Source organism: Eumetopias jubatus, unplaced genomic scaffold, assembly GCF_037043125.1.
Source record: "Eumetopias jubatus isolate StellerSeaLion01/CBP00866 unplaced genomic scaffold, mEumJub1_p1.0 scaffold_2, whole genome shotgun sequence".
Lineage (NCBI taxonomy): Eukaryota > Metazoa > Chordata > Mammalia > Carnivora > Otariidae > Eumetopias > Eumetopias jubatus.
This window is the reverse complement of record NW_028274808.1, coordinates 132,652,520-132,677,737: the sequence shown is the minus strand read 5'-3', so window position 1 is coordinate 132,677,737 and position 25,218 is coordinate 132,652,520. Positions and strand designations below refer to the sequence as shown.

The 25,218-nt window shown below is 36.8% G+C and overlaps 1 protein-coding gene across 9 annotated transcripts in view; it reads left to right on the top strand.

The window, feature by feature from the left end:
* PTPN13 (protein tyrosine phosphatase non-receptor type 13) overlaps positions 1-25,218 on the top strand; it is a 204,168-nt gene that overhangs the window by 31,067 nt on the left and 147,883 nt on the right. For all 9 annotated transcript variants that reach the window (XM_028124191.2, XM_028124189.2, XM_088021120.1 and 6 more), the window contains exon 2: positions 20,263-20,382. In XM_028124191.2, the coding sequence (XP_027979992.1) occupies positions 20,268-20,382 (115 nt within the window). In that variant the 5' untranslated portion in view covers positions 20,263-20,267. The remainder of the gene's footprint in view (positions 1-20,262; positions 20,383-25,218) is intronic.

Sequence of the window (25,218 nt, the reverse complement as noted above, 5' to 3'; positions counted from 1 at the left end):
ATATGGAAGGCTTCCAGAATTGTCTCTCTTCTCTATCTCTATATGGAGTTTAAGCATGTTTGCTTACTAAAACAGCCAGCAATGCCTTTTTCTTCTTTAAAATTTCCCCTGTATTAAATATTTAAAAGATCAAAGAGCATGAATTTTCTTTCTTATCTGTAGTTAAGCCCATTTCAGGCTTGTTTCCTTATAAAAATGCAGCCTACATTCCCCTTTTCTTTATCAAAATTCCATCTGAGTTGCCAGAAAGATTGAAAAATCCAGTTTCTTTTTAAATTTCTTCATTGGGATCTCAGTAATCTAATTTTTAAAAATAATAGCTAATACTTATTAAGCAATTATTATGTGCCAGGCACATTTTCAAAGACTATTGCATGTACTAACTCAGCAATCCCCATTTTCAGGTGAAGATACTTATAGTGCTTAAGTTCACATCCTAGCTCCACAATGTACTAGCTGCATAATCCTGGGCCAATTATTTAATCTCTGTGCCTCAACTCCTCACTTGTAACATGAAATAATCATAGTACCTACCTCATGGAATTGTTGAGGTAATATAATACTTTCCTGTGTTACTGAACAGAACTGTTACAGAGGTAAATCTCCTGGTAATATACTCAGTCTGCCAATTAGCTCATTTCAAAAGTGAAACCTTTCTCATTTTGTTTGTTTTGGTTTTGTTTGTTTGTTTGCAGTTTGCCTCAAGGAGAAAAGTATATTCTGTAACTTGTGAGGTTCTTACAAGACTAAAGGGAATAAACATACTTCATTTTAGAACAGTGTCAATAATTTAGTGTGTGTTCTTAGATAAAACATTTTCAAAATTAAGTCTCTAACCAAAGCCCAGTTTCCAATGAGGTCTTTGGAAATGAAGAACTTTAAAAAAGATAGAAAACTGTACCTCTTGAGCCCTGTGTTGAAATGATCTTTTGCAGTATTTGTGTAGTGCCCTAATACCTCTAAAAATGAAAGTGGGACTGTTGCAGGAGGGACTAAAAGTTGAGAACATGCCCAGATATTTCATCCATTTAGATACATGAAATATTTTATTTACATAGTACAACAGAGGTGATTTTGAGAGTTTCCATCCATTTAGGCTAGGATGTCATGAATATTACACATGATATAATATAAATAACAAACCCCAGAAAATATATTGAATCATATATATTGAGTCACATTCTCCTTAAGTAATAAACACAGAACATAATTAACTTAACACTGTGCTCATTAATCAGATGCCATTGTTTAAGTCTTATTTCAACAACCCAGATTACTGGAGACCTAGCCGTCTGCAGATACCCTTAGATCTTCTCAAACAGATAAAGTCACTATTTTGGAAGTAAGTTTAGAAATAAATGTCAAGGGGGTGCCTGGGTGGCTCAGTCGGTTAAGCGTCTGCCTTTGGCTCAGGTTATGATCCCAGGGTCCTGGGATCGAGCCCCGCATTGGGCTCCCTGCTCCACAGAAAGCCTGCTTCTGCATCTCCCTCTCCCCCTGCTTGTGTTCCCTCTCTCGCTGTGTCTCTCTATCAAACAAATAAAATCTTTAAAAAAATAAATAAATGTCAAAAACTGTTACTACTTTGTAGCCCCAGCTCTGCTTCCCTCTAATTACCTGAGTGTTTACAACTAATTGATTACTGTTGAAGATTTCCCTCTTTATATATTTATTGTCTCAGGAAGCCTCTCCTATTTATCCCTAAAACACAGATTTACAATGTAACCTTCTGTCCAGTAGACTACCCACTACCTCTGACTGGATCTTGTACTTCCACTCTCTCACTGGCTTATTGAATGCCTTATACTCAGAAGGCAAACAAAGCTTGGCCTGGGGTACACATATGGGGTTCACACTGCAAGCCATGAATGTAAGCAGAAAGTCCTTTGTTAGGGGTGTGATCACTTTAACAATTAGTGGACCGAAAACTCTTACATTCACCATAGGCAAGGGAATATTTAATTTTTTAAAAATTTTAATCTCCACTTTCAAAAAAATAGTCCTTAAATATAAACTTGACTTTACCATATAAATTGTAATTGGGTTCAATTCCACTCTCAAGTCCCTAGGATTATGCCAAAGTGCTCCCTAAGATAGAATTTCTTATAAAGCTAGTGAGCCTCTTTAACGAAATTTATGTTTGCAGTCCCTTATCTGCAATTTCAGAAAAAGTGAAAACATTTTTGTAACTTATTTGAAGGCAAAAGTAACCTGAGCTTTTTTGGTGACAAAACCTGACTTGACTTGAGACTATTTATAGTTTTTATTTATCTAGCTTAGTGTGACTATTAGTAAGTTTGCCACAGAAATGTTTATGTATTGGGCTACTGGATGCTAATCCAGACCTTTGCTGGAAACGTTTCATAATATACAGTAGAAGCACAGCATTAGTTTTCTAAAATCTGAGAAACTCTCATTATGAAAACACAGCTGGTCCAGAGTTTCTCATAAATGGTTGGGAACCTATACTTAAATAGACATGAGTTAAAGTGAAGCTAGATTTTTTTTCTTTTTCTTTCTCATTCTTTTGATGTTGTTCCTTTGTCACTAATCTTCTCCTTTCTCCCCATCCCTCTCCTGCTTCTTTCCTTCCTCCTTTTTCTAATAAAAGTCAGTGGTTATAATCCAACTAGCGATATTAGATGTGGTAGGAGTTCTGTTTTGTTTTTTTTTTTAAGATTTTATTTATTTATTTCACAGAGAGAGACAGAGAGCAGAAACAGGAGGAGAAGCAGGCAAGAGGGAGAGGGAGAAGCAGGCTTCCCGCTGAGCAGGGAGCCTAATCGGGGCTTGATCCCAGGACTCTAGGATCATGACCTGAGCTGAAGGCAGATACTTAACCAACTGAACCACCCCTGTGCCCCAGGAGTTCTGTCCTTAATACATTTTTTTTTCCAGATTTTTTTTTAAGTAATCTACACCCAACATGGGGCTCACACTTAAGCCAGAGATCAAGAGTCTCATGTTTTATAGACTAGTCAGCCAGGCGCCCCCCCTTAATATATTTTAATTGACCTTAATACATTCTGTAGTTCATCATTTACAATGGAATTCATAACAGACAGAACCTTAGAGAAACACTATTCCTTCCTAAAATTTTTGCTTTGTCTCCAAAAGGTCATTTGAGTTAATACTGCAAGCCTGTCATTCGGTCATTTTATTTTCTCCTGAATTATGCATTGGGTAATTACCACACAATGGAGTACATTTCTGTTGAATTGATCTTTAAACTGGTACAGTATGCAAACTAGGGCAGTTGCCCTATTCCACACCTATAGACCTATAGTCTGAACATAAATTATAAGTATTATTTTTTATCATTTATTTTACCTTATATATTTTTGGGCTAATGTTAATAAGAGTAACTTCAAAAACAGACTGCAGTTTTGAGAGAGAATCATACAATGCAGGCTTATGGAGTCTTGGGTATTAACTAAATAAATACATAAAGTCCTTTTTAAAGTAAACAAATGAAGGCTAAAAAAACCTTACCTATTTGTTGTGAATGTAATTCATCTGTTTCTAATGATGGGAGTCTAGATGAGTGAAAAAAATTAGACTTTAAAAGTATAATCAGGGACATCTGGGTAGCTCAGAGCGTCTGCCTTTGGCTTGGGTCATGATCCCAGGAGTCTTGCATTGGGCTCCCTGCTCAGCGAGGAGCCTGCTTCTCCCTCTGCCTGCCACTCCCCCTGCTTGTGCTCTCTCTCTCTGACAAATAAATAAATAAAATCTTAAAAAAAAAAAAGAAACTTGGCTTTATCTAAGTGTCAAAGATATGCTCTACTCAATTATCATGCATACAAAATGTTCATCGCAACATTATTTTTGTTAGCAAAAAGCTAGAAACAATCCAAATTCCAACAATGGAATCCTAATCAGTAGTGAAAGTGAATAAGCAACACAAATGAACATGGATGACTCTCACAAAATATTTTGGAGTGAAGAAAACAAGTCACAGAAGCATATTTACAGAATAATCACTGTTTTTTAAAAAATTCAAAAGTATGTATATATACAAAATGAGGGGAAAGAATGGATGGTAGGAAAAATGAGACTTGAAAGAAAGATAAATTTGGGAGAGATTAAGAGTGGATAAGCAAGTTTTTGGTGACAAGACGAAGGGGAAAGGGAGGAGAAAAGACAAACAGGACCTTAAGCCTGGCTGCTGGAGGAATGGTGGTCCCATTATCTGTTTGGAACAGTTAAGAGTGGCTAATTTGGGGAAAAAGACTTTTTTAGGCTTTAGAGTTATTGAATTTGATTTCAGAGGGCAGTATCTATCCAGGGGAAAATGGGACAATACATAGTTAAAATTGAAAATCTAGTATTTAGAACAAGGCTATCTCAAGGCTGGAGCTAGATTTAGGAATAAATTGCTCTAACGTGATTAGGTTAAGTCTTGGTAGCAGGTGCATTCTCCAGTGAAAACTGGATATAGAGAACACTAGCTTTATGAGAATGGATGGAGATTATATGAGTAAAAATTCTGACACTGAGTGGCACTGATTAGAGTTAGAAGAGATGATGTGATATAATCAGAAATTAAAGCCAGAATTTTGACAAGTGAATTGTAGTGGAGCATATTATTCCAGTTCTAATCTGTAAAACATTAGCAGTAATTTTGCATAATTTATCCCAAAGTGATTTTGTCATTTGTCTATAAGCCAGAATTCCTTTTTCTTGTGTAAAAAGGTCTCCATTGTTGTGCATATTAGTCATTCTTATTTATGACAGTTAACACAAGAGAACTGTGTAGTTAATTAAATTAAAATTGTAGATATAAAAACTCCACTTTGAGAAATACATCTTTATAGAGTTAGCTGGAAATTAAATTCATGAGTTCTTGCAAGTCATGTTACTACTTAAACTTTAAGCAATCTAATTTAATTAATCATAATCATATTATGTAAAATAATATGAAAATGACATAATGAACAACAGCATTTAATATGAATATCTCTGTCACAGCTTAGTGTTTTAGATTTGGTTTAGATTCATTGAATTTATTATTTTTAAGATTGAAGTATGATATAAAACATTTCAGAGTGGAAATTGGTAATATCAAAATCATTTTTAGAAGAGAGCAGTTTAAGTAGAAATTTTACTACCTCTATTAAGTTGAAATTGTTGGAAGTACTGGATTTCGATTAGATTTATTATGCTTCACCTGTGATTTGTGAAGTTGTTTGGGCTTAGTCTTTTCATTTATTTTCTCTAGAAACAAAGTTGATTTTGGTCCACATTAATATAGAATGACTCCTGCTACTTTATTTTATCACAGTATAAATTTACCCAAACCTTTTAGATTTAATAGATTTGTAAGAAAGGACAAGAGGAGAAGATAGACATCACTTTCATCTTCATTATTCTAGTATTTGCTGTATAGGTAGTGATTCTTCCCTTCTGCCTTCTAACACCTCTGATAGCCAGGTTCTTATCAGTTAGATCATAAGTGGACTATTGCTTGATTATGAAAATGCTAAATGGTAGAAAATCAGGAAAATAGGAATCTCTTTAATAGACTGTCACTGTTTGTCTTGCGTACGTTAGTATTTCATTTTGGAGTAGCATGAGCTTTGGTCAACCCTTCTGGACCATCTAACATTACATCCCAAAGGCACCTCAGTGCAAATTGCTTTGTTAATTAAAACATGAAGTGGGCACGTGGGTGGCTCGGTCATTGAAGCGTCTGCCTTTGGCTCAGGTCATGATCCCAGGATCCTGGGATTGAGCCCCACATGAGGATCTCTGCTCAGTGGGGAGCCTGTTTCTCCCTCTTCCTCTGCGGCTCCCTCTGTTTGTGCTCTCCGTCAAATAAATAAAATCTTTAAAACAAAACAACCTGCTCCAGTGGAGTCTTCTTTAACATAACTTAGTCAACTGAGCAACTATCCTTTGATACTGATAGGTCCTGCCCACACTCGAGCGGAGGGGATTATATGGGTCTGGTATACCAGAGGGGCAGGAATTCACCTTAGACTTATGCCTACCACAGTCTATCCTCTGGCCCCCACCCTTTACATACATAGAAGCAAAATCCACCTGTTCCCATGGTTCCCAGGGTTCTCATGCTATTAAAGCATCCACTCAAAGTCCAAAGTCTTATTTTAATCATCTATGTTAGATGTAGGTGAGGTTCCTGTGTGTCCTCTGTGAACCTGTAAAATTAAAGAGTGTCCCAACATAAAATGGTTGTGGACATTATGGTTCAAAACAGGCAAGGACAGAATGGAAAGTTAAAAAAAGGAGTCACTGGTCCATAGCAGTTCTGAAATCCATGTTGGCAAACTCCAGCTGGGTTTGGGTTAGGTTTCAAAGCCTAGGAACAGACCTCCATGGGTCTCAACTCTGCCCTCCCAGTCTTGGTTCCACCTTCTAAAAAATTCTTCCTTTTCTAGGAAGGTAGCATGTTTGCAGTTGCTTAGTTTTATCAGACTTCTTTTCTGCCGGTGGCATTTGGGAGGAGTCCAACAGCTTCTTTCCATTTTATATTCCCTCTGTTTCCTTTTAGCTCAAACTGGTAGTGTTTATGCTGAAACAATTTTCTCAAATTCTAGATTTTGAGTGGATTTCACAGGGATTCACTACATTAGACAAAAATATTTGCAGTTTTTTCAAGAAATGAAATAATGCTTTTTCTGTCTGCCTCCTGCTGAGATGGCTAAGGGACAACTCCAAAGTTTACTAGAGGCCCTTAAAATATTGAAAGGGTACTTTATGTGACTAAACCTTTGGCCTTTTGATCTTTCTGAAATTTTATCAGTTAGTCATCTTTTGGGGCACCTGGGTGACTCAGGTAAGCCTCCGACTCTTGATTTTGGCTCAGGTCATGATCTCAGGGTTGTGAGATTGAGCCCCACGTGGGGCTTGCTGCTCATGTGGAGTCTGCTTGTCCCTCTCCTTCACTCTGCCCCTCCCCCTCACTCTGCCCCTCCCCCTTGCTCACAGTCAATGTGCATGCTCACTCATTCTCTCAAATAAATAAAATCTTTAAAAGGGTCATCTTTTTTCTCTACTGTGCTTTTGTCAGCCATTTTTTTATTTTTAGCATCTTTTGTTATCTGGAGAGGCTGGGTATTTTAGGAATCATCTAGGCCTGGTTCCTTTCCTTTTTAGCTATTTCCTCAATTTCTCTCTCCCCTCTTGGATTTTACTACAAAGGACAAAAGTGAACCAGACAGCACCTTCAACACATCACTTGGAAATGTCCTTAGCTATATATCCAGTTATATCACTGGTAAGTTCCGCTTTCCATATAACTTATAGGACACAATGTTGCCAAGCTTTCTGCTACTACATAAGAAGGATCCCCCTTATTTCAGTTTCCAACACAGGCATACTCCATTTTATTGCACTTCATTTTATTATACTTTGCTGATACGACTTTTTTTTTTCTTAACAAGTTGAAGGTTTGTGGCAACCCTGCCTTGAACCAGTTCACCAGTGCCATTTTTCCAACAGTATCTGCTTTTGTAGATTTCAAATTTTTGATTATTTTGTTGCAGTGCTTTGATCAATAAGCTTTGATTTTACTATTGTAATTGTTTTGGTATGCCACAAATTGTGCCAATATAAAATGGTGAATGTATGGGGCGCCTGGGTGGCTCAGTCATTAAGCATCTGCCTTCGGCTCAGGTCATGATCTCAGGGTCCTGGGATCGAGCCCCGCATCAGGCTCCCTGCTCAGCGGGAGGCCTGCTTCTCCTTCTCCCACTCCCCCTGCTTATGTTCCCTCTCTCGCTGTGTCTCTCTCTGTCAAATAAATAAAAATCTTAAAAAAAATAAAAATGAAAAATAAAATGGTGAATGTAATCAATAAATGTTGCATGTACTCTGACTGTTCCCTCGTCTCTGTCCGTCTCCTCAGACTTCCCTATTCCCTGAGACACAGCAATACTGAAATTAGGCTAATCAGCAACCCTACAGGGGCACTTGGGTGGCTCAGTCATTAAGCCTCTGCCTTCGGCTCAGGTCATGATCCCAGGGTTCTGGGATCGAGCCCCGCATCAGGCTCCCTGCTCCACGGGAAGTCTGCCTCTCCCTCTCCCACTCCCCCTGCTTGTGTTCCCTCTCTCGTTGTCTCTCTGTCAAATAAATAAAAATAAATAAAATATTAAAAAAAAAAACCCTACAATGGCCTTCAAGTGTTCAACTGAAAGGAAAAGTCATGTCTCTCACTTGAAATCAAAAGCCAAGATAGGCCAAAAGCTAGGTCTCTTGTGCCAAACAGTTAACCAAGTTGTAAATGCAAAGGAAAAGTTCTTGAAGGAAAATAAAAGTGCTACCTAGTGAACACAGCAATAAGAAGAAAGTGAAACAGCCTTATTGCTGATATGGAGAAAGTTTTAGTTGCCTGGATAGGGAACTAATCCAGAACATCGCCCCAATTCTCTTCAGTTTTCTGAAAGTGGAGAGTGGTGAGGAGTCTGCGGAAGAAAAGTTGGAAGCTAGCAGAGGTTATTTCATGAGGTTTAAGGAAAGAAGCCGTCCCTATAACATAAAAGTCAAAGTGAAGGAACAGGTGCTGATGTAGAAGCTGCAGCAAGTTATCCAGAAGATCTAAGATGATTAATGAAGCCATCGGTAAACAGGTTTTCAGTGTAGATCAAACAGCCTTCTATTGGAAGTCTGTCAGTCCTAGATGGCTAGGACTTTGATAGCTTAGAGAGGAAAAGTTAATGCCTGGCTTCAAAGGACAGGCTATGACTCTCTTGTTAGGGGTAGGGCAGCTGGTGACTGTCACTTGAAGCCTATACTCGTTGGCCATTCTGAAATTCCTAGGGCCCTTAAAAATTATGTGAAATCTAATCTGCCTGTACCTCAATGGAGCAACAAAGCCTGGATGACAACAAATCTGTTTGTAACATGGTTTACTGAGTATTTAAGCCTATTGTTGAGACCTACTTGCTCAGGAAAAAGGATACCTTTCAAAATATCACTGCTCATTGACAATGCACCTGGTCACCTAAGAGCTCTGATGGACATGTATAAGATTAATGTTGTTTTCATGCCTGCTGACACAACATACATTTTGCAGCCCATAAATCAAGGACTATTTGTGACTTTCTATTTAAGAAGTACATTTTGTAAGGCTTATAGCTGCTATAGATATTGATTCCTCTGATGGACCTGTGAAAAATACATTGAAAGCCTTCTGGAAAGTATTCACCTTTCTGGATGTCATTAAAAACATTTATGATTCGGGTGCCTGGGTGGCTCAGTTGGTTAAGCGACTGCCTTCGGCTCAGGTCATGATCCTGGGGTCCCAGGATCGAGTCCCGCGTCGGGCTCCCTGCTCAGCAGGGAGTCTGCTTCTCCCTCTGACCTTCCTCCATCTCATGCTCTCTCTCTACCATTCTCTCTCTCTCTCAATAAATAAATAAAAATCTTAAAAAAAAAAATTTATGATTCATGGGAAGAGGTAACTATACCAACATTAATAGGACTTTTCGGAAGAAGTTGACTTTAGCATAGGATTCTGAGCCTCAGATGATGGATGACTTTGAGGAGTGCAAGCAGAGGAAGTAACTACAGATATGATAGAAATAGCAGGAGAACTAGAATCAAAAGTGGTGCCTGAAGATGTAACTGAATTGCTACAATCTCATGATAAAACTAACAGATGAAGAGTTGTTTCTTATGGATGAGCTAAGAACGTGTTTTCTTGAGATCAGATCTACTCCTGGTGCAAGTGCTGTGAAGATTGTCTACATGACAGCAAAGAATTTGGAATATTACATTAACTTAGTTGATAAAGCAGCAGCAGGGTTGAGAGGATTGACTCCAGTTTTTATTTTATTTTATTTATTTATTTTTAAAGATCTATTTATTTATTTGAGAGCTCGCTCGCTCGCATTGGAGAGGTGGAAGGGCAGTAAGATGGAGAGACTCCCAGCTGAACGTGGAGCCCAACGGTGGGCTCCATCTCATGACCCTAAGATCATGACCCGAGCAGAAATGAAGAATTGGATGCTTACCCGACTGAGCCACCCAGGCGCCCCATATCCAGTGTTTAAAGAAGTTCTACTATGGGTGCAATGCTGTCAAATACCATTGCATGTACAAAGAAATCATTTATGGAAGAGTCCATCAGTGTGGCATCTTCACTGTTGTCTTATTTTAAGAAATTACCGCAGCCACCCCAGCCTGTAGCAACCACCACCGTGATCAGTTAGCAGTCATCAGCATCAAGGTAAGACCCTCCACCAGCAAAAAGAGGACAACTCACTGAAAGCTTAGATGGCAGTTAGAATTGTTTAGCACTGGGCACCTGGGTGGCTCAATCGTTAACCATCTGCCTTCGGCCCAGGTCATGATCCCAGGGTCCTGGGATCAAGTCCCACATCGGGCTCCCTGCTTGGCAGGGGGCGTGCTTCTCCCTCTCCCACTCCCCCTGCTTGTTCCTGCTCTTGCTCTCTCTCTCTCTCAAATAAATGAATAAAATCTCTAAAAAAAATTGTTTAGCATTAAAGTTTTTAAGTTAAGGTATATACAGTGGTTTTTTTTTTTTAAACATAATGCTATTGCATGCTTAGTAGATTATAGTGTAAACATAATTTATCTGCCCTGGGAAACCAAAAATTTCATTTGACTTGCTTAATTTCAATACTCACTTTCTTGTGGTGGTCTGAAACTGAACCTGCAATATCTCTAAGGTACTCCTGTTACATGTTCCTCATTTCCTTCTGAGTCCTTACCAGCAGCATCTAGATTAAGGTCCAGATGTCTATTAAAAAATCTATTCAAGGCAAGTTAGACTTTCCCTGTCACGCTTCTCAAAATTCTCATATCCAATTTCAAACTGCGCTCAGGTTTTTATTGTCAATGCAGCATCCCAGGTTCAGGTACAAAAATCCGTATTAGTTTTCTAGTTTTCGATTGTAACAAATTATCATCTTAAAATTTAGCATCTTAAAGCAACACAAATTTATGATTTTACATTTCTTGTTGGTCAGGAGACTGGGTGTAGATTAGCTGGTTCCCCTTTTCAGGATCTAACCAGACTGAAATCAAAGTGTCAGTTGGGACTACAGTATCTTTTGAGACTTCAGAATCCTATGCCATGCTCACTGGTTGTTAGAATTCAGTTCCTTGTGATTGCAGGACTATTTTCTTGCTGGTTGTTGGCTGGAGTACACTGTCAGCTTCTAGAGACTACCCCTTGGTCTTTGCTGTGTGCCCCCACATAGGCCATTCACAACATGAAAGGAATGTTCAGGGCAGTCTCAAAGTTCTGCCTACCACACTAATTTGTTTATTATGATATAAAGGACAAATATGAATTTTTATCTTAGTCTTTTATGCTTCCTTTATGTTTCCTTTAGTGGTTGCCCCCTCTGATACATTTTAAGTCTACATTTCTTCAGGAAGACGAGTGAGTACTCTGAAGCAATGATCTTAGCAAAAGTTAGTGGGTGTGGAGGAGGGGTGATGTAGAAAGACAATACTCAAAACTGAAATTCTACCATAACACTACTTTCTGTACTTCCCAGTTGGTGAGGAGAAATGTAGCATGTGAAATTAGTGATTTTCCTCTCCATTTTACTTTTCTCCTAAGTTTAAATGATACATAGAGAGTAAAGAATTCCAGAGTTTTTCCTTCTGGTTTTTTGAAGCTGTCTTTGAAAGCAGGGAACAGGCATATATGATTTCTATTTAGATAAGTGGTTGACATGAGCCAGAGGCCCAGAAAGGCAATTTAGATTTGTGTTTGTTTTAGTTTCTCTTCTCTCACCGGAAAAGTAAAATGGAAAAGTTGACAAGTGTTAAGCATTGCTCCAACTTCAATAAAAATGTTTAGACACATGCTGTTTTCTATCTTGAGGCAACATCCAATTAAAACTTCACTGAGTTTTATCTCTTTTCCTCCTAAAAAAAATCCCAATTCTTCCTTAATCTTTCCTAACTATATTAGGCAATAATGATTTTCCCCACTACCTGATCTATCGATTCCTACACCCTAATGGAAAGAAACTGTAATGTATGTATTTATTTAGGGAGATTAGCTTTTAGTCTTCTAGAGTTATAATAGTGCTTTTATTGTTTCTACTTTGAATATATCTGTCTTGGTGTCAGCCATTCTGGATCAGTAGTTAAAAGGTAGAAATAATTTCATGTTATTTGATGTGTCCTCTAATTATTGTGATTATCATTTTGGGTTTAAATGCTTATAAAATTAGTTGAGAGAAAAACAAGGGATTGCTATCTTGAATAATGGGTTCTTAAAAAGATGTGTTATCAATGCACAAATTCTAATTTTACTAACATCTAAGTTATATGGCATCTTAGATATGCTTTGGCTGTTTGAGGAGGGAAGATCTTAGACTTTAGCCATAGATTTTGGTTTTTGTAGTTTTATAGATTTTTTTTTTTTAATGGGAGAAGTTAACTTTTAGAAAACAAGTCTTTTTTTTTTTTTTAAAGCATGTGTTACCTGAAGGTGGGGCTTGATTCCTTCTGACAATAACAAAATTCAGACAGCTTCGTGGGACAAAGAAAAGCAATGCTGTCTCGCTTTTGTCGAGTTTAGTTTTTTCTCTTTTAAACAGTGTTATTGATGCATTATTGAGATCTATAATAAACTATACATATTCAAAGTATACAATTTGGTAAGTTATGAAATATGTATGCATCTGTGAAACCATCCTCACAATAAAGGTAATGAACATAACCATCATCCCCAAACATTTTCTCATGTCCCTTTATAATCACTCCCACATGCTTCTCCACAGAGCAATGACATCCTCAGGCTAACTGAACTGCTTTCTCTAACTATAGATTCATTTGCATTTTCTATTATTTTGTACATATGTAATCATAAATCATGTACTTTTTTTGTCTAGTTTCCTTTACTTAGCATAATTATTTTGAGATGCATATTGTTGCATATATCAGTAAAAGTTCATTCCTTTTTATTGCTGATTAATAATCCATTGTGGAAATATACTAAAATTTATCCATTCACCTGTTGGTAGACATTTGCTTGTTTCCAGTTTTCAGCTATTACAAACAAAGCTGCAATGAAGATTGTATGTAAGTCTTCATATAGATATGTGCTTAAATTTCTACTGAGTAAATAACATGGAGTGGAATGACTAGACCATATGGCAAGCTTATATTTAATTTAAGAAACTTTTAACAAATATTTTTCCAAGGGGTACCATTTTACATTTCCACTAGCAATGTATGAAAGTTCCAGTTCCTCCACATCCTGTCAATACTCAGTTCAGGCAGTCTTTTTCATTTTAGCCATTGATATCTATGTAACAGTGTCTCATTGTTTTAATTTTCATTTTCCTAATGACTAATGACATTGAGCATCTTTTCATATGTTTGACATCCATATACTTTCTCTGATGAAGTGTCTATTCAAATCTCTTGCCCATTTTTTTTAAATTGGATTGTTTTCCCATTACTGAAGATAATTATTTTTCTGGATAAAAATCTTTTATCAGCATATATTTTCCTTTAATATGTGGCTTTTTTCCATTCTTTTAATAGTTCTCTTCAAAGAGCAGAGGTTTTAATTTTGATAGATTCTAATTTATCATTTTTTTATTTTATGGATCACACATTTGATACTGTATCTTTTTTGGTTTTAGGGGTAAAATTTAGTGACTCATCAGTTGCATACAATACCCGGTACATTGCATCAAGTGTCCTCCTTAATGCCCATCACCCAGTTACCCCATCCCTCCCACCTGCCTTCCAGCAACCCTCCGTTTGTTTCCTAGAGTTAGGTGTCTCTTATGGTTTGTCTCCCTCTCTGTTTTCATCTTATTTTATTTTTCCCTGCCTTCCCCTATGATTCTCTGTTTTATTTCTTAAATTCCACATGAGTGAAATCATAACAGTATTTGTCTCACTCTGACTTATTTCATTTAGCATTATACTGTCTAGCTCTATCCACATTATTGCAAATGGCAAGACTTCATTCTTTTTGATGGCTGAGTAATATTCCATTATATATATATATATATATAAATAAATAAAATTCCATTATATATATATATAATTCCATTATATATATATATATGTATACACACCACATCTTCTTTATCCATTCATCTGTCGATGGATATCTGGGCTCTTTCCCAGTTTGGCTATTGTGGACATTGCTGCTATACACATTGGGGTGCATGTGCCCCTTCAAAACACTATTTTTGTATCCTTTGCATAAATACCTAGTAGTACAGTTGCTGGATCATTGGATAGTTTTAACTTTTTGAGGAACCTCCATACTGTTTTACAGGGTGGCTGCACCAGTTTGCATTCCCATCAACCATGTAAGATGGTCCCCTTTTCCATTTGATATTGTATCTAAGAAAACTTTGTCAAATTGATTTTCTCCTAACTTAAAAAAAAAAAATGGCTTCTCGGGCGCCTGGGTGGTACAGTTCATTGAGCGTCTAACTCTTGATTTCGGCTCAGGTCTTGGTCTCAGGGTTGTGAGATTGAGCCCCATGTCGGCCCTGCATCGGCTCCATGCTCAATGAAGAGTCTGATTGAGATTCTCTCTCCCTCTTCCTCTGCCCCTCCCACTCGTGTGCTCTCTCTCTTTCTAAAATAAATAAACCTTTTAAAAAATGGACTCAGGTATAATTTATGCAGAAAAGCTTATTGAAAATTATTTTAAATTTTTTATTAAAAATTCTAAAACCTAGTTCTTAAGCTTCTATGGTCAGTTTAGTTATTTTATTATACTTGCAGAAGATTTTAATAGTTACTTTTAAGGAGTTCTTTGGATGTGTAATCACATTTTCAAACTTTATTAATTAAATTTTCTTAAATATTTTAAACTGCACTCATATAATTAAGAGTAAACTTTTTAAAAGTATTTCACGAGCACCTGGGTGGCACAGTTAGCTGAGAGTCTGACTCTTGGTTTTGGCTCCGGTGGTGATCTTGGGGTCCGTGAGATTGAGTCCTGTGTCAGATTTGCTCATTTCAGAGTCTATTTGAGATTGTCTCTCTATCTCTCCCTCTACCCCTCCTGCTTGTGCTCTCCTTTTCCCTCTAAAATAAGTAAATCTAAAAATAAAAGGTATTTCAGTTGTCTGACCAAAAAAACCTTCCTATTTAAATAAATCTGATGAATGAAAACTTGTAAGTATGCCAAGATTTAAGTTCTCTTAGATGTTTCAGTGACATTTTATACATTTTAAAATATAAGTCTGAACTCATTTTCTCAATTATATTATTTAAATTGGCATCACAGAGTATATCTGTTATTCTATCTGACCTGTTTCTGTTTAGAAACAGCTAAAATTCCAAATATACAGATTCTTTAATTTTATTTTTTTTAGGATTTATTTATTTTAGTGTGTACATGAGCAGGGGGAGGGGCAGAGAAAGAATCTCAAGCAGACACCCCACTCAGCAGGGAGCCCAGTGCAGGGCTCAGTCCCACAACCCTGAGATCATGACCTCAGCTGAAATCAGGAGTCAGATGCTTAGCCAACTGAGCCTCCCAGGCACCCCACAGATTCTTTAGTTTTCAAAAATAACTAATATATGAGCTTGTTTCTCTTAAACTTTTTATAAACTTCATTGTGAATCTTTTTGGGTTAAAAGATAACTTACAATTTTGGAGGTTGCTTTCTCAACTCATGGTTTCTTAATGACCAAAGATGTCCTTAGCCAGGATGGTGAGCGGCTCTTTGCCCAAAACTAGTGGCACACACAGAGCTCTATTCTATAGTTGTTTGTTCTAAAATAGGGTAGTCTTACAGCCCTATTTCCTTAGAATCAACTTAAACACACCTAATTCATTAGTCTACCCCCCAGACAGGTTATTATATGACTTGATTGGATTCAGTTAATCTGTTTACTATTTCATTCTTTTTGGAGTCACTTTTCTGTGCTTCCTATTTGTGAGTGACACAAATCTCTCAGGATTAAAATGACATCTGTTAGAATCCTTTTGTGGCTTTGTCTGACTGGGCACAGTTTTAAGGTCATTATAGTTAATACTTGTGTTAACCAAAAACACAATAATGATTCTGGTTATGTAATATAATTAATTTTTCTTATTGGAAAGTCTTCCCTTAAACTTATTTATGTAACCAACAATACTCAAGGAAACAAAAGTGAAGAATACGGTTAAGTTTAGAGCAGAACCTCTTTGATAGTAAAATAATTCCAGTCATACATCTGTACCCCAGGTTATCTAGTACGGTGCCTAAAGAAAACAACTGAAGTAATACACTTTTAAGAATTTTCATGACAGAGGCACCTTGGTGGTTCAGTCAGTTAGGTGTCTGCCTTCAGTTTAGGTCATGATCCCAGGGGTCATGGGATTAAGCCCCACATTGGGGAGCCTGCTTCTTCCTCTCCCTCTACTGCTTCCCCTGCTTGTGTGCGTGCTCGCGCTCTCTGTCAAATTTAAAAAAAAAAAATCATAAAAAAAAAGAATTTTCATGACAAATTGTTTCCCTGATCTGTTGGTTGACTTCAAGCTTCTTTTTCTCCACTTTTTTTTCATCCTTCTACTTCTGCATTTCTTTCATTCCTTTGTCTTCTCTTTCCTTTCAGAACTAATGATCTGGAAAACTATAGTAAAGGTGAATAAAAGTAACAGAAAAAAATGATGGTGATGGTAAGCAGTTGCCAAACATGGTGATAGACGATTTAGAAGGTATAGTGTTGTTTGATTTTTAGAAAGCTGCTTTAACATTACATTAAGTTTTGAGATTGGGCAATTAGAAGGGTGATGCGGTTTTTAAAAATCTTAAAAGTCTTTTTTTTCTAGCAAATTATAAGTTGTAAATATCAAATCTATTCTGTTAGCTAGATAATATTGCTTTAGAAAACAATGTTCCCTCTATGTTTTGGAGTTCTAACAAGCTCCAACCAGAGATGCGTAGAGATCCTACTACACTGAATGGACAAAAACTTTTTAATAAAAATTAAGAGGATTAATAAAATATAATTAAGCCTGATGGAGTCAAGCAACAGAAGTATAATTAGTAATCTTTATAGATAGAAAAGTCAAACACTGAAAAAATTCTGTTGTAAGTTACTTTTACTTTCTCATTTTCTTATAGGAAATAATTATATTTTAAAAAACCCATTTTTTAAAAAATAAGTAAAAATCTGTATCTTAAAATTTAAAACTTTGTGTGTGTGATACAGATCATTTTCTTTACAGTGCATAAGGTATAATCATAAGCAACTTATTTTGTCCATCACCTTCCTTCCTTCCTTCCATGAGAGAAGTTCTTCTGTTGCCTCTATATAAAAAATTCAGGTCTGGGGCACCTGGGTGTCCGAGTCAGTTAAGTGCCTGACACTTAATTTGGCTCAGGTCATGATCTCAGGGTGGTGAGATCAATCCCCGGCATTGGTCTCTGCACTGGGCATGAAGCTGGCTTAACATTCTCTCTCTCCCCTCTCCCTCTGCCCCCTCCCCACACTCTCTCTCTCTCAAAATAAATAAATAAAAATTAAAAACTCAGGTCCATAATTCTCTCCTTACAGTCACTAATAACTACAGCCCCTCAAGTTTAAAATACAGTGTCAATTCCATAATTAAAAGTGCCTAGTCAGTATATTAATCAACACTTCAGTCTTCATTCAAAGCTAAAACTATTCCCTCCCCTAGCTACGATTAGCTATAGGTGGGAGGCTGTGTGCTTGACTTTTCTTTTTGTTGCTTATCTCTTCACGGACTGGCAAGTTGCTTTATCTGATCCCATCAGGATTTAAACTGGGGGCAGGAAGAAAGGTAAGGAGGCAAACAATTTTTTTTACCTGGCTTGTAAGTTTTTGAATTTGATATGTTCTTAAGGCTGACTCTTATGTGTACTTTTGTGTGTTCTTCAGAGACCTTTACTGGAGCTATACTTCCTGTGACATTTTAAAAAATGATTCTTCCTATGAGCCCTGCTGAATTCTTCTTCCTCTTCCTTCTCCCCCTTCTCTTCCTACCCCTTCACCCTTCCTGTTCATCTCTCCTCCCCTTCCCCCACCTTCCCCCTCCTGGAGGTTCTCTGGGAACTCAAGAGGTACTCTGAGTAGGGTCGTTTTTTTTGTTTTGTTTTGTTTTAGATACCTTTCCTGAGATATAATTGACATATCATGAAATTTACCCTTTTAAAATGTACCTTCAGTGGTTTTTAGTATAGGCACAGAGTTGTGCAACCATTACCACAACCTAAATTTTGTAACATTTTCATCGTCTGGGTAGGATTTTGCTAGCTCCAAGCTGGCCTTCTGTGTGGGCCTGCTTATTTACACCTTCCCATCCCGAATACAGCATGCTTCCTCACTCTGAATCTCTTGTGCCCTCTCCTCTTTAGCTTCTGTGTCAGAGTGAGAACCTTTAGATTTAGAAGTATTTAGTATTTTTAGGAGCCTTTAGATTTAGAAACCTTTAGATTCCTAAAGTATCAGGTACCAGTCTGTGGTGTCCTCCCTATGGCATCCCTAATATCAGGGAAGCACTCATAGGAGTCCCATGGAGGCCTCTTTCACCAGCTAGAGGTCGAACAAAGGCACTTTCCTATACTATACCCCTCCTGTTTTGGTGGGGGCATGAAAATCAGTACAGCTATCTTCAAAGAAATTCTTCGTATGCAATTTTCTCTCTACTCTTTTTATCTTTATATGTATTCTCAGGCATATTACTTTGGAAATTTGCTACAGGGTAGACTTTCTCACAAATCCTGTTGGTATCTGATTGCTAATAGTATCTTGATGCGACTGTTGAAACTTCAAATTTCATGCAGTGTTTTCTGTAGAAGGTAATAACTCAGATGTCTCTTCAAAAGCAGTGCAGCTTATTTTTTTTAAATGTACTATCATTTAATAAAGTGCATAAGAAACAGTTTTTTTGTGGGGGAGGGGTGCCTGAATAAATAATCAGTTCTGTACAAGCTAAGTAAAAATGCCTTTGGCTTTTTCTAAGCAGTATCTTGCATCTTCCCTTTTAACTACTACATTGTGCATTTAAGTGCACACCCCTCAAGGCAGATACTAAGCATAAAATGCTATAGTAAACATTTGAAAAGGAAAGTAACAAGACATGGCTGTCCTCATTTGTAGCTGGAATTGCTTTTTTTCAGTCTGGGTTAAAGTATCATAAATGTAAGTTTAAAAAAATATTAGCTATCTTTGTTAGTTGAGTAAACAAAGTCAGCTTTTGTCTGAAACAGCTGTTTTTTAATAGGTTAAGTTTAAAATTTAGTGAAGGATATAATTACAGAAAACAAGCATTTAACATTTTCTACTTCTTTTCCAAACCCATCTGCTTCTGCCTACCAAGAGACATATATTATGCACGTTACACTTAAATTGGCTGGGATAGGTAGAGAAGTCTTAGTGATCAAGAGCAATTTTCTTTTCAAGAAATGTCTGTGTAGGAAACCTTATATATGATGATATTAAGTAGCTGCATTCGCCCTTTTCACAATGAAAGTAGGATTATTGTGCCCCATTAGAAAACCTTAAAATTTGTCATTCTATCACCCACTTAATTGAATGCCATTGAAAAAATTGACCCTACAGAAATGTCCCCACAAAGGCACCCTTCTGATTTTTTATTAATTCAACCTTTATAGAGTTAGATTACAAAGCATGTTTACAGGAATACCCTTTTTCCCCATTATAAACCCCAAAATGGCATTATTATTATTATTCCCATGTCACAGATGGAAAACTGAGGTTTAGAGGTGAAATGACTTTTCCAAGGGCAAATGCTAAGTTGGCAGCAAAGCTGGGTCTAGAAGTACTTAAGTCCTTTCAGTACAAAATTTATAGTTATACTATATATGTCAAAGATAGAGAAGTCAATTAGTGAATGGAAGAAACGTGTTCCATCTTACTTTAGCTTCATGCATCGTGGCCGTAGGAGCTCCTGTCCTCTTATTACCTGGGATGGATAGGATGACGCCTAGAACTATAATCTGAAAGGCCTTCTATTCAATCTGGCTGTTTTGATTTTATCATCTGCATTTTGCTGCTTCCTGGGACCTTGAAGTCTCTGTCTTCTCCCATGAAATAGTCGCCACCTGTTTTCCGATTCAGGCTCTGAAGCTGACCCTACGGGGCTAGAGCAAGTCGCTGTTTTGAGGGTTTTTTCCCTCCAATCCCTTTATCCTCTATGCATTTAAGATGTAGGATGATATCTAGATTGAAGTCCATATTGAGAAATGAGGTAGCCAGGAACCTCAATCTCTCATCACGGATGTCGAACTTCCACTATTGCACGTGCAGTACAAGTTGCTGATGTGTAGCCCACCTGTTACCTTTGTTTCTTAGGTAATATGCACGTGTCACTAGCTGAGGCCCTGGAGGTTCGGGGTGGACCTCTGCAGGAAGAAGAAATATGGGCTGTATTAAATCAAAGTGCTGAAAGTCTCCAAGAATTATTCAGAAAAGGTAAGTCTTTTTGTCTTTTTCTTGCTTTTTTTTGTTTGAGTATCAGGTGGCTGAAAAACAAATGAGGGAGCAGAGTAAAGAAAGGAATACTTTTTCTTATCTTTCTTTGGGCAAAAAAAGCTCAGATCTTGTCTACCTTCATTTGAACATCTTCTTTGTCCCTGATATTGTGCTAGGTGCTGAAAATATAATGGTGATCCAGTTCAAAAATATTTGCCTGTCTGCTCTGGAGCTTGTAATCCAGTGCAGAAAATTGCTATTAGTTAAAATACTTATATAAGCAAATGTAAAAAATGCAACCATGGCAAGGGCTACAAAGGAGAGGATTCAATGACTGTGAAAACCCCTAATAGGATTTGACCTAGTCATGGGGAAGAAAAGGAAGGTTCCCTGAATAAGTCACCTCTGAGCTAAGAAAGAAGAAAAGTTAACTGGAGGAGAACGGGAAAACGTTCCCAGCAAAGAGAATAATATGTGCATCCCTGTAATGCTAATTAGGATAATGTAGACTGAATAACTAGTTTGGTGCTTTCCTTTAGAGATGATCACCTGGTCCAAATGACTGTTGGCATTTTGGAGCTAGAAAACTTAGGGAGTCACTCTTTGTCCAAAAACATTTAATACTATACTGAAAGGCTCCACATGAAGATGGTGTTTGCCATTTAGCCCACATGGCCAACACCTATTTAGAATAATAGGTAAAGAAATCAAGCTTCATCTAAAAGAAGAATTAAACTTTAAAACTGATTTGAGAAATTTAATCAGACACAATAAACATTACAGAAATGGGGGAAGATTTGGGCATATAATATAGTTTCTCAAAGTATGGTCTCTGGTTGAGTAGCATCACCATTACCTGAAACTGGTTAGAAATGCAAATAATGTGGGTCCCCACTAGACCTACTGAATACGAAACTCTAGGGGTAGAGCCCAGCAATTTGTGTTGAACAAGTCCTTAAGGATATTTTGATTCATGTTAGAGAAGTTTTAGACAATGTTAGTTAAACACCATGAGCCATGGGAACCTTTTGGAAGGTGTAGAGGTGACCACTCATTGAGTATAAGAAGGTCTAGAGCAGAGAGGAAGAATGTTTGGAGACAGATGGTAAAGCTTTGTTGTCATTGCTTTTGTTTTCTAATCCAGGGACAGGAATTTGAAACAGTGCTGGGGCCCTCCCAATTCTTCTATAAACTAGGTGTTTTTAGATCTTTGATTAGAGTTAGGATTGCCCTAAAGAAAATTTATTCATTTTAATCTAATGCCATTTACCTTAAATCTAGCTATTTTAAGTAGACCTTGTCTTTGTTTGCTTCATTTTCATTTTTCAGAAAATTTGGAAGTATGGGCATTCTGGAGTATAGAGCAGTAACCATGCTCCAAAGATGTTGTTGAAGGAAAGATATGTTGGTGGCGTTCTTTAGTTAGCTAACAATAGTCAGTCTAATATTCAAGAAAACAACTGTTGCCTGTGAGGTTTTGTGTGGAAGATTCCAGTAAGTAGAGGTTGAAACTGTTGCCCTTAAGGATTCACTTAAATCAAACAAGATGCATGTGAAGAGTTTACTACTTCAAGAGCCTGTGCCAAATAAATAATTGGAGCAGTAAGTCCTACAGACATTCAGAGGAGGGAGAAATAATACCTCTTTTTATTATACTAATGGCAGGATCACTGCCCTGGCCATGACTCATACAAAGTATCTGGCACACTGCAAATACCTAAGGGTTTTTCTTCTTTAAAATTTTGCAATGTTAATAGAGACTGAATGTCTGAATGTAAAGTACTTGTCATTAAGATACAATTACTGCATAGCATATTGGCGCATTATAATGGAGAGACTGGATATGTTATAAAATGAAGTGTGAGGCATTTAGGTCTTAAACACTGTCCAATGGGAGCTGGGTACCATAAGGCCTTCAATCCAATTCACAGGGAAGCATCAGTAATATAGAGAAATTGAATTTGGCTTCTTTGGCATTCTGGAAATTACCAACTATTATAATTGACAGTTGGAAATTTGTATTTATTTGGAGGAAATTTATGCTTATTTGATTTTTTTTTAAATCTGAAATCTCTGTAGGTTTTCATTCCCTGGTTTGATAACATGGTATCTTTTTGGCTCAAGTTCTTCTGACCATTATAACAAATTGAAATAAAACAATTATTAGCTTGCTTAGTTTGTGAATGAATGGTGTTGGTCTTGGTTTTCTAGTAGACACCCTTATGAATAACAGTAGGAATGTTAGGGGTGGAAATGCAGGTAAAATACAATGGTCTCTAAGAAGTTTGTTTTTCTAAAATGTATTTTCTTCTCTTGGTTTTGTCTTTTTGTGTCTATTATATAAACCTTAGTTTTGGTTTGATGGATGGTGTTTCTTCCCCTGTCTTCTTGAACTTGTACGTGGCTCCTGTGTCTTTTGCAGTATATAAGTTCAAGTATGAGCGCCTATGAATACAAGGCTGGAAATAAGCATTTCCACTGGGGGATTATTGAACACAAATCAAGAAAATGATGTTTCTTCATCTTTTTGAGCCTCCCAGCAATTTTAGCCTTTTTTAAAACAAAATTATTATGGTTGTTAGTCATAGATAATGATATCTAAGCACGACCTTATTGAAAGACACCATATTTAAAGGAGTTTCTTTTTAGAGAAGGAAAAATACAGAACTTTTTGAAAACTAATTCCACACATTTAGATGATGGTGGTGCTGATAATTGGTTCTCCTTTTATTACAAGTTTCTTAGTTTTATTGTCTTATGATTGTTAAAATGTGCAGTCTCTATGACTACTTTTTATAATTTTTAAAGATTTTGTTATGGCCTTGTGTATGGTCTATTTTGTAAAATTGTGGGAATTTGAAAAGAATGTATTTTCTATTTCTAGGATATAAATTAATCTTGTTAATGTTAGTAACTTTAAAATTTTTCTGTAACCATATTAGTTTGTATATTTGTCGAATTCATAGGGATAGTTAAAATTTCCCATTATAATGATGTCTTTCCCTGTCTTCTTACTACTGCCAACATGTGTTTTCATGCTATTTTGTATGATACATATAATGACTAATGACTAATTTAAATGGACTGGATATTTTATCAATATAAAATAACTTTTTTCCTTTTTACTACTCATTGACCTAAATTCTGTGCAGTCTGCTCTTAAATATTACCACCTCTGCTTCCTTTTCCTTGCCATTAACTTAGTACCTTTTCTCCTTTATTTTCAAATCATCTGTATTAAAATTTGGGTATCACTTGTAAATAGTAGACAGCTGGATTTTACTTTTTTGCCTATTTTCTTCTAAAGATTTTATTTATTTGTGTGAGAGAGAGAGCGAGCAAGCGAGCGCGCATGAGCTGGGGAGGAGCAGAGGGAAAGGGAGAAGCAGACTCCCTGCTGAGCAGGGAGCTGGATGCGCAGCTCCATGTGGGGCTTAATCCCAGGGCTCCGGATCCTCAGGCAGACACTTAAAACCGACTGAGCCACCCAGGCACTGCCCTCCCCCGACCCTTTTTTTTTCCTGCCTATTTTTTTAATTAGGAAATTAAAATGGCCAATGAAATAAAAGTTCTGGAAGAATTTCATTAAGGGTCCTTTCATATTATGACACTCTAACTGTATGCTTCTTAATCTACTTTAATTGATTGGAAGGCATAGCTAATGTCAGAAAATATATATTCATTTAAGATTTAGCTTTTACATCATGGATGAACTCATGCAAGAACTGAGTGTTCCTAGGTAATAAAAAAGCACTGCCATTCTCATATGCTTTCTAGATCATCTTTAGAACTGAAATTATTGGTGCCTTGAAAATTTATTTTACAGTATTAGTTCCCCAAAACAGTGTGGTTTTTTTTTTTCCCCCTTAGTTATGGAACTGTTGCTCTTTGCAGAAAACAGGTGTTTTGAATCTGAGGGATTTTAAGGTATTAGAGTGGATGATTGGTTGTTGCTAAATTTGCCTCTTCATGACTAATCAGAGGAAAAGAGATAATCTCCCTTACTGAGGCAAGGATATAAATCCCTTTATATGTAGTCATTTCTGGTTCCCTGTTTATTAAATAAGATAATAATTAATGAAATTAGTAAATTAAATAGTTAAAAATAGAATAAAGCATTTTGATAAAGTGCTAAAAAACAAGCAACATTTACTGTCTAAAAACATTCAAAGAGTTAACAGCAAGTATCCTTGGAAAATTAAGAAGACTGTTATATTTCTTATTCTTTTTGGGAAACAAATTTGAACAAGGTTGCAGAGAGCGGGGCATATAGCCACCTTTGGCGGTATTTCATTGTAAACACTTGCTTATATGCGTGAATGAAAACAAATTACTACAGATATCTGGGACAAATATCAAATTTCTCTGTTCCTCACTTCTTGAAAAGTGTTTTAAAAAGTAGAATTTGTGGATACCTTTCTGGAAAACAGTCATACTAGAGAATTGTCTTATTTTATTATCAAAATTAAGTGAAATATAAGTTTTTTCTTTTTTTTATTAGTGCAATTGCTTTCATTAATAAATACTTTCCAGGGAGGACACCTGGGTGGCTCAGTTAAGCGTCTGCCTTCAGCCCAGTTCATGATCCCAGCATCCTGGGATCGAGCCCCACGTCAGGCTCCCTGCTCAGCAGGGAGTCTGCTTCTCCCTTGACCTCTGTCCTTCCTCCCTGCTCATGCTCTCTCTCTCTCTCAAATAAATAAATAAAATCTTTAAAAAAAAATACTTTCAGGGAAATTTTCTTGCTACTGAAAAGGAAAAATAACATACAAGAAATACATAAACTCAGAACCACAAATACATATATATTTTTATTTATGGAATCAAACTCTTTGA